We start from the raw sequence: 15,657 nt of genomic DNA on the forward strand, positions 1-15,657 counted from the left end.
ATCATCACAGCCATGGTGCTCGATAACGACACGTTTGTAGCTCTGCCTGACAACAGAAGTACATCCCCAGACACTGTTCCGTCTAGACCGGGGAATTTTGCAGAAAAGCATCACTTCTGAGCATCCCTGCGTACCCCAATCCCCGGCCAAACATCTGCTCTCAAACCAACGCTGCTGCTTCCAATCGCATCGCCTTCACCTTTCATCGCGTACCACTCTCATCCTTCCACAGGGGAGACCCAATCCGTGCATTAACCCCTTCCTCCCCCGCACCAGCGATCGGCCGCGCCCGGGGTCCCACTCCCGCCCCCCGCTCGGCGCCCCCGCCCTTCGCCGCGAGGCTCCCGTAAGCACCGACGTGTCCGCGCCCCCCGGGCCCCCCCGCATCCCCCGCCCGCCCGGCCGGTCCCCCGCCCGCTCCGCAGCCGCGCTGGTGCCGCTCGGGGCGGCGGCGGCGAGCGCGGCTCCGGCACCAACTTTGGGAGCGGAGCGAGCGGAGCATCCCCGCCGGGGGCGGCGCGGCCATGCTGGGGCCGGCGGCGCGGATGGCGCTGGGCGCGGGGGAGCTGCCGGGGCGGCTGCTGGCGCTGCTCTGGCCGGCGCTGGTGCTGGCGGCCGCCGCGGCCGCGCTGCTCGTCCTGCGGGGGCTGCGGGACCGAGGGGCCGTGCCGGGACCCCCCCGCCGCCGCGCCGCCGGGGAGGCGCAGGAGGAGGAGGAAGAGGAGGAGGAGGAGGAGGAGGAGGAGGAGGATGGTCCCGCGGGGGCCGGCGGCCGGGCGGCCGGGGCGCTGCCGGCGCGGCAGCCGGAGGAACAAAGGCGCACGGCGCAGGTAAGGTTAGTGCGGGGTCGCGCCTGGCCCGCTCCCCGGGACGGGACGAGCATCCTTCCCTCTTCCCTCCCTGGCACCTTTTCAGGGCAGAGAACAGTCCTGCACCCTCTGCGTCCGGCCCCACCGGGCTGCTGCCATCCCATCTCACCCTGTCTCGTCCCATCCCATCCCGTCCCGCCCAGGACGCACCGTCCCGAACCTCTCGGTGGGATTTAGGGGTGAGGGGCTCAGCATTCCCCGCTGAATCCTGTGGGGCAATCAAGATGACAGTGCAAGGCAGCAGGTTGCCCGAGCACCTGGATGGGGGGGCTGGCACTGGCCTTTCATCCGCCGTTCTGTCTGACAGCACAACTCCATATGAGATTGATTTTCTTTGCAGGGAATTGAGAAAACTCCAGTTAATGTCCATCATATTAAGAAGGAATATACAAGAATAGTATCCATACTACGGTGTTAATACAATGTGCTAATTATGTGTATTTACTCAAATCAAAGCTCTGTTGTTACTGCATGAATACCTGGCTGTGAGCTGATGACCATGGCCACCCTGTTGAATACGTGCTGAGTTTGATTTGATGCGGTGTTGAAGTTTCTGTATGACATTGTCACGACTGTTGCTTTGACACACTGTAAGCTGTCTGTAGCAGAAAATCTCAGTGTAAATTACAGAAAACAATTTCACCAAGGCACTGCAATATGGAAAGTAAAGGTCTCAGAGTAACTTCCCAAACTTAAGTAGGTATTTAAAATTAATACATCGAGCTTTTTTAACATTTTCATCTGTTACGGTTGTCTCCTAGGTCTCATTTCTGAGCAAGACAAACAAAATGAATTTGCAGGATTTTTTTTAAGTGTGCTATAAAATAAGTGAGTTCGTTCCTCAGGAACAGAAATGTGTCAGGCTTTCCATGGTAATGCTAGTTTTCAAGGGTTTATTATTTTGTCATGGAAGCTTTAGCTTTTAGTTACATTATAGTTATATTTTAAATAGCTATTCAATTTTAGGGCATTTTTTTTTCATCAGTCAGAGCAGAATCTTGACCTGGCAGCACAAATGCCCCAGAATTTGTAAGAAACAATTAAATCCAAAAGCAATCTGAACAGAGCTGCCAGTGTCAAGGGGTGAAGAAGGATTTCAGTAACAATTTTTATCAGACCTTTATAATGATCAATACTAGATAACTTGAGTTGCCTGCAGAACAAATGAAAATTTTCCAGAGCAACCAGTACTGGAGGCAGTATGGGACAGGAAGGGGAGACACCCACTTTATTGTTTAATCTGTTACTATTATCTCCTAAGTCTCAGTTCTGAAAAAGACAAACAAAATGAATTTGCAGGGATTTTTTAAACATGTGCTATAAAATAAATGGTTTTGTTCTTCACGAACAGAAATGTGTCAGAGACAGTCCAGTTGCTGTGATGTGGCTGGGTTATTAGTTCAAGCTGAAGGCATTGATTTGAATAGATATCTTCTAGTCAGAGATGCTGCATCTCACAGGCCTAAGTAACAGAAACCAAAGAGGAGGAGGGATAAACTGAAGGGATAAATTTGTTTACAGTCATGTGCAGTTTCTGCCATTAATCTCATCTTTTCCAGTGCTGAGCAATCCCTGCTCTTTAGGGACTGGTCTCTAGCAGTTGCATTTACACAGTAGCATCATCCTCTGTATGAGACCCACTGATTATTGTGGAGAGTATGGAAAACATGGTCCTGAGGAGGTGGAGGACGAGAAGAGGGTGATCAAGAAAAATAACTTACAAGATCCTAAAGATAGATAACCCAGAGAAAATATCTTGCATACTGAAATTAAAAACGAAGGCTTGTCCTCCCATGACAGTACCGTGCCCTTTCCTTCCTTTGTTTGTCTCTTTTGTTTTCTTTTCCCCATCGTGTCTTCTCCACTGCTCCTTGTCATTTCCTATCAGGTTCTCTCTGTCTGTGGAACATCATATCCTTGAGGCAAAAACTGTATCTCCTTACTTAAGTGTAAAACGCTGCACTGCTTTGGCACTTAGCTGATGGGAGGATGCCAGAACAGCCAAACACCTTTGATATGCTGAAATTTGCATATGAAAATCTCCACCAAAGCAGCAGCAGAGGTGTCATTAATAACAAAGTCTCCCATTCATACACATGGCCAATGTGATGAGATGGGGTGTGCAAGATGGGACCCCCTTCTCTGCTGCCTGCTGAGATATGAAAAAAACAAGACACAAATTGCCTCCAGTGCTCAGGTGTGTTGATACATCCCAGCAGCCAAACATCTGCATATCCTGGAGTGGTGGATAAGTCAAGATCTTAATTAAAAGAACCTAGGTGGTTAATTATTTTTTCAGTTTGGGAATGCATGTTTGCCAGTGATTCCCAGTTGCTGCCTCAGGGGTGGGCTGTCAGGTTGCCTTCCCATGAAATCTGCTCTTACTTGGCTGCAGGATGGTGTAGGACTGATCTTCCCTTTGTGTGTCCCTACTCCCCACAGCAAATGTCCAGGAGCCATGGTCCCTGTTAGACCCAGACTGAGTGGCTTCAACAGCCCTTGTGAGATCAGTCTGTTGAACAAGCTTTCACAGAAGCATGGAATGGTTTGGGTTGGAAGGGGACCTTGAAGATCATCTGGTTCCAACTCCCTTGCCATGGGTAGGAACACCTTTCACTAGACCCGGTTGCTCAGAGCTCCATCCAGTCTGTCCTTGAATACCTGCAGGGATGGGGCACCCACCACTTCCCTGGGCAACCTGTTCCAGTGCCTCACCACCCTCGTGGTAAAGAACTTCTTCCTAATATCTAATCTAAACCTCCTTTCTTCCAATTTGAACTCATTCCTCTTGTCCTCTTGTGCTCTTGTAAATAGTTTTGCCCTGTGTTCCCTTGAAGTTCCCTTCAGGCAGGGGAAGGCCTCAGTTGGATCACTGTCATGGTTTAGGAATGGTAGTCCCCAATTTCGTGTGCCCACCAAGATTCCCCAAAACCACATGCTCCTCCCTCCTGCTCCGCAGCTTTTCCCCTCCCACCTGCAGTGGGATGGACTTGAGACTTAGAGGCACAAAAGGTAAAGATCATAAACTGAGATAAGATCAATTTACTGGAAACAGCAACGAGATAAGAAAACAAACAGGAACAAGAGTAATACTAATGACAGAGGCTACAAGAAAAGAAATTATTTACACAGAAACCCCTTGACAATAGACAATACCAGACTGGAAGGAGCCCCTTCTCCCCAAAAGAGAGTCCCTTCCCCTGGCACCCCTGGTAATGACTGTAATGTGGGATAGAAAGGGCTCCAGGTCCTGGTCACACCCCCTGACAGTTTCTGCAAAAAATTAACCCTGTCCTGTCCAGAACCAGGACAGTCACCCTGAAGTTATCTCTTTTGCAAGCTGAACAACCCCAGTTCTCTCAGACTTTCCTCATAGCAGAGGCTTTCCATCCCTCTGATTGGTTTGGTGGCTTCCTCTGGACTCGCTCCAACAGGTCCATGTCCTCTCTGTGCTGGGGCCCCAGGGCTGGATGCTGCCCTGCAGGTGGGGTCTCACCAGGGCAGAGCAGAGCAGAGGGGCAGGATCCCCCTTCCCCTGGTGCTTTGGGTGCAGCCCAGGACACACTTGGCTTTCTGGGCTGTGAGAGCACATGGCTGTGTTATGTCCAGCCTCTCACCCACCACTTTGTTCCAATGGATACATGGCCTCCACACAATCATACAAGCACATTTTGAATGTGATCTCATTATGCATAGAAGAAAAAGTTACATTCTGGCTGTTGTCACACAGCCATACACACAAAAAAAAATCCATCTAGAAATTATGCTGAGTGTGTTTAGTCTTTTTCAGAATTGCCTTTTCCTTAATTTTGGGAAATTGCTAATGAGACTTGCTGGAAGCCATCTGATCTGAATGGCAGTTGTTAAGTTGGGTGGTTTGTGTTTATTCAAAGTTTTTGGGCTGTTCTGCAAATTGGTCAGTTGTAAAGAAGAGCTTTTTTTACAAGTGCAGTGACATCATCTTCCTTAAAAAGCTGCTAAAAATATGTGCCATCTGATACATTCCAAAAGAAAGATTTCTACTTTTCTGAAGTGTCTTTATAAACTGGAGGTACTTTTTGCATCTTGCAGGATTGCTTAACAGTACCAGAACTTCATAGCCATCCCTTCAGCTCCAGAGTTTCACAAATCGCAAACAGACGTTTTCTTTTACCCTTTCAGGTTACACAGTATTTTTCATGCCAATGCAACACACTTGCACAATTATTTTTATATGACTATCTTGGATGAGCATTGATTTTTCAAGTATCCTGGAAGGTGTTGGAGTTTGGTAATTGCCTCCTTAAAATGGAGCCTTTATGCCTTGTTGAGATGGTGCTCTAATTAATCAGAATAGAAGATGCCAGGAAACTGATTTCTTCATCCCTCCTCACAACAGTAGTTTTAATCTACTCATGCTGCAGAAAGTCTTTCCCCAGATATGTTTTTTTCCCCGATGATGAGGGCAGCTGAACTGAGGCAGGTATGTGTCATGTGTGATTGTGTTTATGGCTGCTGTGTGGCTTCTCATGTGTCCAGGGAAGGCTGGCCAGCTGGAGGACATGTAATGCAGGCAGCATCATCTTAAGGATGTTTCCCTAAATTTTCTTGTGCAGCTGCTTTTGGATGTGAATGGCTACATACATATGCAGTCCTGCCTCCCACTCCTTGTTATCAACCTGTGTTTGTGCTCAAGGGGTTCCTATGGGCAACTCCATCCCTGGGAATATGTGCAGATGAATGGGTTTTTTGTGCTGATGGCCCAGATCCTTTTCCACAAGATTCTTGGAGCATCCATTTGATGGGAGAACTGCCCCTTTTTTTTCTACATTAGGTGCCTTAAGGGAAAGAGAAAATTTCACATATTCCTAGTGTGTAGTTCTATTTTATTTTGTTTGTTCATTGCAGTGTTTCCCATGTAATTTTCCTTTCTAACAAATTCCTCTTTCCTAATGGGAACACATTTGTCTGAAGTGATTTTGCCAGGGAAAACTTTGTGTTTCCATATATCAATAACAGCTATTAACAATAAAATTATTAGTACTTACAGTATTGATCAAAACCCAGGATTCTGTTTTTTTTTTCCCTCCCCTTTGCAGATATGTCTTTGTAGTGTTGTGAGCAGCCATGTCCCAAAGAAGATCCTTTATGTCCTTCTGCCATGCATGGAGAGCCACTCAGTTTCCTTTGCTAACAAACCCAACTTTTTTTTTTGCTTTCCATTTTTACCTGAGCAGAAATTGCCATTTTGTTATCCTTTCTCTAGCTGTTAGAACTGAATGAGTGATTTTCTTTGAAGCTGGTACTTTCCTGTTTCTCTGATGGCCTCTGCCTAGACCCCATCCTTTCTCCTCTGACAAATGCAGGCTTGTCTTTTCCCATTCACCTGGTTCCCATTGGTTTAGGGAATTGGTCTCCCAGAACAAAGTCCATCATCTGGACGAGACCATGTGGCAAAGCCAGGCTGGCCAGGATGTCTGCTTCCATTTATGAGTCAGAGTTAATGAAAGCCAGCCCTGCTTTCTTTCCCAACACGTTTGTCTCGCCGATGGCTCGCTGTCCGTGGATGGAGAAATGCGAGCCCTGTCCGGCTGCAGCAGCAGCAGCAGCCCTTGGGTTTGCTCTCCCTGTGGCCCTGCCCCTGCTTCTGTGCACAGGAGACAAGAACCCACCTCAAGTGGTGCTGTGAATAATGTGACTCAGAGCATGGAGAGTAGGGAGCAAGGACCGGATCTTCCAGAGGATGCTGAGAGGGATGAAGACTTCCTGCTCACTTTTCAGCTTGTTGAAGATCTACTGAGAAAGCTGAAAAGTGCAGTCATACTTTGTTCAGTTGTAACAGAGCATGTTTAAGGGAGATTATTTATTTCCCTGCTTAGAAAGTCCTTTTTGTTCTTTTCTCCCACTCCCTGCCTTAATATTTTAATTTAATGCCTGTTGGTGTTACTTTTGTCATAGCAGTATTGCCTTTTGGCCTACATCCATGACATTTTTCATGTGTTGTAACAAAGTGAAAAAACCTCCATTTTTTTTCACTGGAATTGAGCACTATGAAACAATTTAATTGAAGTACTTCTTAAATCTGGAAATGGTTTTGTGTTCACAGACCCCCTGCCAGAATGGGGTAGTTTTGCTTCCTTTCATTTCCAATGTCCAACCCACTTAATTTGAGTTTTCTGAAAGTGGTAGCTGAGAACAATTTTCTGAATCTTTATTCATGTTCTTAAATGAATTTCCTGATTTCCAGTGTGTGAAGCACATAATAGCTCCCTTTGGGTTTCATAGGCTGAGTTTATTTTGTCCTAGTATCCCTCTACTGGGCAAACCTTTCCATGCCTTCCTCAGGAAGGCAATTTTAAGCACCTTTCCCAAGAGGGACAAAGGGCAGTTAGTGAACCTGAAGCTGATATTCACACAATTTTTAATTACCCCTCTAACCAGTTGGTGGCACTGAGATGTGAAAGCAGGCAGCCTGATCTGATAAACACAAAGGTGGTGGGTTTTATAAAAATGACTAGTCTAGCAAAACTATTAAAATGCATAAAAGTTAAGTCTCTAGGTGTACAGCTTTATGGCTTTGAATATAAGGTTTATATACTAAACCCAGCATTTTTTGGCACTTGGAGTTGTATCACTTTGCCTCCTTTCTTTGTGACTTTATGTAGAACTATATTAAAAGCATGAAATAAATTAAACCCTAGCTCAAGAGAATCAGAAAATTGCTAGTTTCAGAACAATCATCAGAAATATAACCTTAAGTTACATAAAAAAGGGAAAAAAAAGGCAGGGGGTGGGGGGGGAAATCCTGTTCCACTGGGTCACGAACCAAATGGCCATGAACTAAAAATAATCTTTCTATTGTTCCATAGAATGTGAGTAGAAATTAATATGCTAAGTCTGATTCCACTAAAAGTCTTAATTCTGTTTCTCCGCATATATTTGATGTATTTGGAATTGCACTTAAGACTTAATATAGTCATTTAATGTGGCGGATTTAGATGTGTTTTCCCTGTACAAAACTACATTTTTCATGAAGAAAAAAATTCTCCTGACAATATTAATTTATCTTTAATGATTGCATTAGGTTAAATGAAATAAAATAATGAAAATTCCTTTTTCCTTTTCATAGTGGCCAAATGGCACGATAGAGAGGCATGACTAATCCCCTACCCTAAGGGCTTCAAAAGGAAAGAATAGGGTAGGGTGGGGTTCCTCAGCCACACAGCCAGCTTACTGCCTGAAAAAGGGTTGGATAAGGGCAGGATTTAATACAAAAGGTCAGGCTAACATAATACATTTCCACTGAAAGGAAATAGAACTCAGTAAAAATTCTTGGTGATGAAAGAAAGGGAGTTGCTGGTATTACTGAAGGATGGCAGAGAAGCAAGAGATATTTCAGGTTTGAAAAAAGAGCATCACCACAGTGGTGGGACATTTGCTGAGCATCAGGCAGTGGTCAGGTTTGGCATTTTTTTGCACTCAGCTGCTTGTTAGGAAGGATGCAACAAGGTTCAGGAGTCCCAGGTGGGCACTTAGGGCTGAATAGACACTCAGTCATCATGAAGACCCCTGGGACATAGTAAATGACTGTCAACAGTATATATTTAACCTCCTAGTCAGTGATGGAGAGACAGGGGGATGTTTGTCTAGCAGCTGAAATATCATTTCAGTAGCAAAAGTTGTGCTTGTCTGGTAAACGTACGCAGCAGTCAGGTTGGCAAAGCACTAAAACAAAGTGCTGCAATTTTCCTGCTCCTTGCTTGCTGTCATTTATACAGAGAGAAGGTCCAGGAACGTGATCCTGCCCCAGCTGAGACAAGTCTGTCAGAGCCAATATCATTTGCATCTTCCCTAATCTGTTATTGCACTCAGCATTTTCCTTCTGGGTTCTCCCTGCCTGTGTGAGGGCCCTGTACAGCCTCGGGCTGTGCTCACTCACGCCAGCCTGGGGGAGGAAGGCACTTTCATGTCCTTAATCCTGACATTTCCTTGTCTCTGCCTGCAGTCCCTCGTGCTTGCAGAAGCATCTTGATGTAAAGAGAGGCTAACAGGAGGTGGGGTGTCTCTTATCCTCTCATCTGTGTGTTTCTGAAAGACGGCAAAAAAGCATCCTCCTCCTTGCCTCCTAAGCTGGTGTTGCTATTTCTGTGCCCATGGTGGCAGTCTTGCTCAAAGTGCCTTCACTTGGGAGGTCCATTTGCAAAGCTTTTAGAAAACAGTGAAGATTTCATTATGGGAAAACAGGAAAAACACCAGCGTTTGATGACACCAGGAAGGAATATTTCACTTACATGTTGTTTGACTTCCCCCAGTCATCTCTTCTTGCATTCATCTGATAAAATTCAGTTTTCCTGAAGTGCTGTCATATAATTGAAAGTAATTCCCCCAAGATTCTATATTGCATAGAAATTGTTGTCTACTGAAACAAGATCCATCTGTATTTTCACATATTTAATTGGACAGAAACATATGCTGAGAAAGAAAGAATAATATAAACTCAAGATTTTCCATATCTATGTGGTTCAAATTTTCACCAAAATGCCCCTGCTTTTGTATTTTATATCCCACATTTTATGTGAGAAGCTGCTTCCCTCCCTGCTGCAGGTAGAGTGGGATTTTTCCCTTGAGCAGAGCAGGAAATGGAAAATGATTTGCTTTGTGGTGGGATTTATGGAGTGCCTCTAGTAAATGAACCTGAGAGGCTTAGAAGAGAGTGCCCATGGGAAAAAACAAGACAGCCTTGCTAGCTACTAACAAATGTTGCTGGGTTTTAACAGAGAAGTAATTATTTTACTAATGTTCAGAATAACATAATTGTAAACAATTATATTGTTTGCATTTGACAGCTGAGGGAGACGGAGGAGATTTTGGCTCAAGCTTGTGATGTGAAGCTGGTGGAATTACTGGCAGGGTTTTGCCTCCTGCTGCTGTGATGTTTTACTGGAAGACCCCAAATCAGTATTGTCTGTGTGCAAAGTCCACAATTTTGGGGCTTCCTCTCCTAATCATTATGGAACTTGGGATGAACACCAGACTGCTGGTTCTGTGTTCACCATGGGCTTGTAGCTGGTCTGGAATTCCAAGCAAACACCTCCAGGGATGAAGCATTTGCCAGCATACAGGTGCCTGTCATGCACTTCAAACCAGACCTTCTGAGACTTGTGAAAAATAGCTCTAAAATCCTCAAAATATCAAAGAGATGACTATTAAGAGTCTGAAGGATTGCAGCCCCACTAGGTCTGCTGGGGAGAGACATGGGCAGTCACCCACAGGATTTTATCTGCTCCTAACTAATCATGGCCCCATCTCAGGGACAGAGATGACCTGTCATACTGGGGAGAGGGAGGAGGCAGGGGGAAGCATCAGCTGCCTTCCCTTCCCCAAGGGAACTGGGCACCTGAATTCAACAGGGATCAGATGGGTTTTGCTCCAGGCAGGGCTGCCTTCACCTGCCAGGGATCCCCTTGCCCCAGGCAGAGGAGGCAGAGGATGGATCACATATTTGGGTGACAGCCTGAGTCAGGCTCCCTTCTGGGAGATGTGGGTTTGGCTGGGCAGCCCTACAGGTCTGATGGGCTGAAGGAAGCCTGGGCAGTGCTGAACAGCAGCTGCATTGCACAGGTGGAGTAGCCATACACCCAGCAAGGAGCTGCTCTGTGTGTCAGGGGAAACAGAGGCACCTATGGAGGGAGCTTCAGCCTTGTCTTGGATGCTGCTGGCTCTGCACAGTGTGCAGTGGCCCTGGCTGGCACAGCCCTTGCTGTCTCAGCTGCAGATTTACATCCTCCCATCCCTGTAGCTGGTGGCTGGCAATTCCCAGGGAATTCTGAGACAGCTGAGACATTAGTCAAACTATGATTTGAAAAGTCCTTAAACATTTATTGTTTACTTTACTGGATCTAGGTAGGATAAAATCTATTCTTTTAGTTGGTCAGATAGACTTGAGAGGGAACATAAGGCCCACCCCAACTGGTAAACAAGAATTAAAAATAAGAATATTAAAATAAGCTCTCTCATGTCTATGCTGTTTCTTTAAGACAGGTTTACCCTATTTAAAAAACAACTTTGATCCTAGACAAATCTTCTGATAAACTACAAATATGTCTGCTTTGGAATAAATCTTTCTGGAGTTTCTGGATTTACATTCATAAAGGCTTAGCATACACTAATTAATTTGGAATAAATTACTCCAGTTGGAATAAGGCCACAAATCCTAGCCCAGATTTGTACAGGGGGTTACTTAGCTGTATCTTTCAGACTATTACATGTATTATAGAAAGGTATTGAATTAAATATATTTTTATATATATTTACACGTACTCATGCATGTATATGTACTATAATGCATTTTGTTATTGTCCACTTCTTAGGTTCCAGTGAATGGCCATCTTATCACATCAGTCAACATCAGAGAGAAAAAGCTCCTCAAGGTACAGCAAGAGTTTTAGAGTTTATATATTATCTTTTAAGAGACAGTTGTTTTAAGAATGTTCCTTTTTTAAGATAGTTTGTTCTTCCTTGGTTTGCTGCACTTAAGAGATGATGTAGGAATATAAGACCATTTAATTTTCTGGCACAGCCACACTGTAGCATTTGTCACTGCCACCACAAGGGGGATGGTCTCATCATCCAAGCCCAGAATCTGCGTGCTGGAATCTCCGGTATTTCCATTCCAACTCTGACAGGGACATTTCCTTAGGTCTGTTTAAGGGTTTTACCTTGGGCATTGAGCACTTGTACTGGTATAGAAGAAGAGGCTAATGCTTTAAAGAGCCTCCAAGGCTTTACAGCAAGTTCCAAATTGCCCAGAGAAGCTGTCTGCCCTGTCCCTGAAAGTGTTCTAGGCCAGGCTGGATGGGGCTCTGAGCAGCCTGGTCTAGTGGAAGGTGGCAGGGGGGTTGGAACTGGATGGTCTTTAAGGTTCCTTCCAAACTATTCTGTGATTTTGTGACTTTAAGTGAGGAGCAGCCCCTGAGCCTGGGAATGGAACTACATTTTCTGGCAGGGGTTTCCCACCTTGGAAAAGTCAAGAGCCACAGTTTAAACTAGAACATTCAAAATTTATGGTTTAGGGTTAGTGCTACCGTTTCATCAAGCTTTATGCAACTGGCCTCAGCTACTCCTGTGCCCTTTCAGATTAGTGCAAACTGCAGATACCTTCAGTAAAAATAGGCTGTTCCATGGTTTGAAGTAGGGGGGGGCAGGTGGGGCTGGGTTTTTTTTGTTAAGCATTGGCAGGGTCCTAACTCTGATTTTCTGATTTTAAAGGGGGTACATACTTCAGACTTTCCTCCTTCAGAGGAAGAACTTTAGAACTTAGCAACAATGAATACAAATCTTACTATAGAGCGGGTACCTGAATTAAAATGTGAACTTTCTAATCTAGCAGATAAGTTAGGATTTGTAGATCCAAAGCAATAGCATTTATTGGTTTGGAATTTGCAATAAAATCTGCTCAGGAAGACTTTTGCACACATTTAAAAGACTCCAGCAACCCTCTACTCTCTCTGAGTATCATGGGTTGTCTCCATTTCACAAGTACTACTCTGACTCTTTTTTTCTTCCAGATTAAACATAACAAATACTTGTTTTATCTTTCTGCTCTATATCTCCTCCATACTGCAGCCTAAGAAGAAGAGGAAAACCCAGTGCTCAGACAAGGAAGTGCCAAAAGATCTGCTTTCTGTGGAAAAAGACAAACTGCAAGAGGAAGAAGGTAACAAAAGATCTGATTCTTCTGTTATCTGATGCATACTACCAAATAATAACATGGGATGAAAAATGTCAAAAGGGAGGCATTCTCCACTATTCTAGAGTTCTGTGTTAGTGGGGAAAACTGCCAATTTGAGAGTTATTTTATCACCTGTTCCTTCCTATGTGTAACTATGTGGACAGGTGCTGTTGTGATCTGGTTTAATTACAGAGGACTAAAGAGAACTTTTTAGACTCTCCTTGAATAAAATGGATCGAACCCTGGAAGACTTGAATATAACCAAAAAACGTGATTCAAACCAAACAAGCTTAGATGTTGATATAAAAAAAATTTATATATTTTATTTAATAGAAAAAGAGGCAAAGAGAAAGAAAGAGAAAAGAAAGAAAAATAGAAAAAGAGGTGTGTGGGGGAACAGGGAGAGTGACAAAGGTTAGAAATGTATCACCTCTCCATGGGTTCCAATGATGTCTCATTATTTCCCTCCATGTGGTCTCCTTGGTGGTGAGGGTCCCCTGCCTTAAAGTATAGAATCTCATGGATTAATATACATTTGGGCAGGTGGGAATGCCCATGTGCCTCCCCTGAGGGGGGCAGGTTTGACACTGTCCCTTGCAGCACTGTGGATCTGTTGCATCACGTGCAGTGCTCCAGTGCAGGGTCTGGGGGCTCCTTTGGGAGGGGACTTTGATGGGCCATGACACCCCTCTGCTGTCCCTCACATGGATGTCCCTTGGATGTGGCTGTCCTGGGTGAAGGGGCCTCACAGCTGAGCTGGTGTGCACAGCAGAGGATGGGCACTCACTGGCCAGAGGCTGTGCCACACACCCAAACGCTTTCCTCCTCCCCGCCTTGGTGCAGGGTCTGTCTGAGCTTGGCAGCTGATAAACCTGGGGCTGTGGCCTCCACCTTGAAGCAGGTGCTGGGCTGGGCCATGGGTGCTCTTCCAGATGCTCTGAACAATAGTGTCACTCTCCTTATCTCAAGTTGTCCTATGGGTTTAACTCACAGTTTGGGGTTTCAGTCAGGAGGCCCATCCAGGGAGGGCTTTAGGGGTGCAGTTTCATTATGCACTCTTCTTATAAGGGGCAAAAGTCCTTCATAAAGAGTTTAAGCCACAAACCACAACATTTCAGTCTCTGACATGGGCCATGTGCTTTCCTGCCACACTCCCCAAGTCCTGACTGTGTACACAGGGAGGGCAAATCTGCAGGTGAGGAAGGATCTCTGAAGTGGTCAGAGGCCCAGTGGTCAAGGGGTCCTTCCTCATGCTCTTCCCCTAATCCTGTGGCCTCTGCCATGCTGATGCACAGATGGAGCAGCACACTGTTGTGCCCACGACTGAGGCTGGTAAAGGTGCTGGGGCAATTCACAGCTAACTTGCAGCATGCCTGTGAGCAGAGCCCAAGCCCTTTGTTTCAAGCAGATCTGCAGAGAAATCTGGCAGAGGCCAGCAAGGCTCAGGCAGCTAGAATTTCACTGTAAAATATATTGCATCCCATGAGCCCCTCTCTGCCTCCCCCCACCATGGTTGCACTGAAAACAACAAATTCTAAGCTTTTCTGGGCTTAAAAGATTACATTGTGATTAGTGTGGTGGTGAGAGCAAGAGAAGCCCTCACTGCTGTTGGACCAGAGTCCTTCCTGGGGCCTGTGAGGCTGCTGGGGGAGAAGGGGACACAGCAGAGGCTTCCTGCAAATGGATCTGTAATTTTTTGAATGGATGAGCCTGCTGAACTGTTTCATGTGTTTTTCAGGAATGCTTCATGTGTCCTTCAGGGATGCTTCAGAGAAAAGAAGTGTCTTGGTCAGCTCCAGGGCTGTGTTTTTCCTTCATTAACCATTTTTGCCAGCACCTCCTCTGACTTCTTGGGCCATGGAGGGCATGGATGGAGACAGGATGTGGCCCCACTGGTGTGAATGAATGTGTCTGTAAACCAGCTGAGTGGGAGAGGGTGTCCACATTGTAGGACAAGTCTTAGGGCTATGGAACCCAGTAAATAGAAGCCTTATTTAATGGTTAAGATTTACATTAACTGCTCCCCACTGTCAGACATATAAGGTGGCTGATGCTCTGCTGTGACACCTCTCCCAAGGGAATGGGTGTCACATCAGCCTGACACACAGGACAGAAGAATATGTGCAGTTAGATGGGTCAGGACACAACAGACAGGTCTGTGATGGGGATTTCTTATGTAACACATCTCTGCAGAGGAAGCAAAGGCTGCACACAGGAGACATGCTGCACAAGATCTGATGCCTCTTTTACAGCCAGCATCAGAAACTTTCAGATGGCTATTTACCTTGCTGCTGAGCAGTAAAAGCAATGAAGATAGTTGTTTGATAGCTTAAAAATGAACTTCGCTCTATGTTGCAGGAGTTTGGCAGACCAAGATCAGCAGCCGTGAAAAGAGACACTTAAGGAAGGAAAGGCTGAAACAAAAAGGTAAATGTACAGGCTCAATTTACACACCTGATCTGGCTGGGCTGCTTACCCCTCCCCACAGCCCACTGTCTGTTTGCTCTGTTCATCATTTGGCAGCAAAATCCATGCACTTACTGAGGCTATTTACTTAAGAAAAAACAGCTTTGGGAGCTTTTACTTGGGAGCTTGCCTTTTACTCCATGCTCTCATTAAAACACACAGCAGAGCACACAGCATTACCCACAGGACTTGGAAAGCAGATGTCTCTTAGATGGTAGATCTGCTGAAGGCTTGGTGTCACGTGGGCTTGTTCTTTTTGCATGGCTTGACGGAAGTTTTCTGATACGGAAAATTGGATGGAATTTGGATATTGGATGTTTAAAAACACAAATAATTTTCTCAGTTCTAAACAGGTTCTTTAGTCCAGGATTGCCCAGACTAAAGAACTGTAAAAGGAATATACTCTTATCCTAATGAGATAAAATGAAACAACACTTGGTGCTCACTCCACATTTTTTCTCTGGGGATTTCAGGGTGTCTGCTGTGTACTTATGCCTATACACGTCTGCTAATCATGTTATATGTAATAACCACTATATGAAAGCAGATCATGGAATTAAGACATTTGGAAATATTTTCATGATCTGTGATAAAATGATCAAAATAAACTTT

General features: G+C 45.2%; 1 protein-coding gene across 1 annotated transcript in view; it reads left to right on the plus strand.

Annotated features, from left to right (window-relative positions):
- Positions 1-383: 383 nt before the first annotated feature.
- Positions 384-15,657, plus strand: part of LOC139596136 (protein LYRIC-like) — a 30,701-nt gene continuing 15,427 nt past the window's right edge. Inside the window, exons 1-4 of the mRNA XM_071440167.1 lie at positions 384-830; positions 11,219-11,278; positions 12,474-12,564; positions 14,938-15,006. Of these exons, the coding sequence (XP_071296268.1) occupies positions 525-830; positions 11,219-11,278; positions 12,474-12,564; positions 14,938-15,006 (526 nt within the window). The 5' untranslated portion in view covers positions 384-524. The remainder of the gene's footprint in view (positions 831-11,218; positions 11,279-12,473; positions 12,565-14,937; positions 15,007-15,657) is intronic.

The sequence above is a fragment of the Agelaius tricolor genome, unplaced genomic scaffold (assembly GCF_023055355.1).
Source record: "Agelaius tricolor isolate 1412-34295 unplaced genomic scaffold, bAgeTri1.0.p SCAF_1, whole genome shotgun sequence".
Lineage (NCBI taxonomy): Eukaryota > Metazoa > Chordata > Aves > Passeriformes > Icteridae > Agelaius > Agelaius tricolor.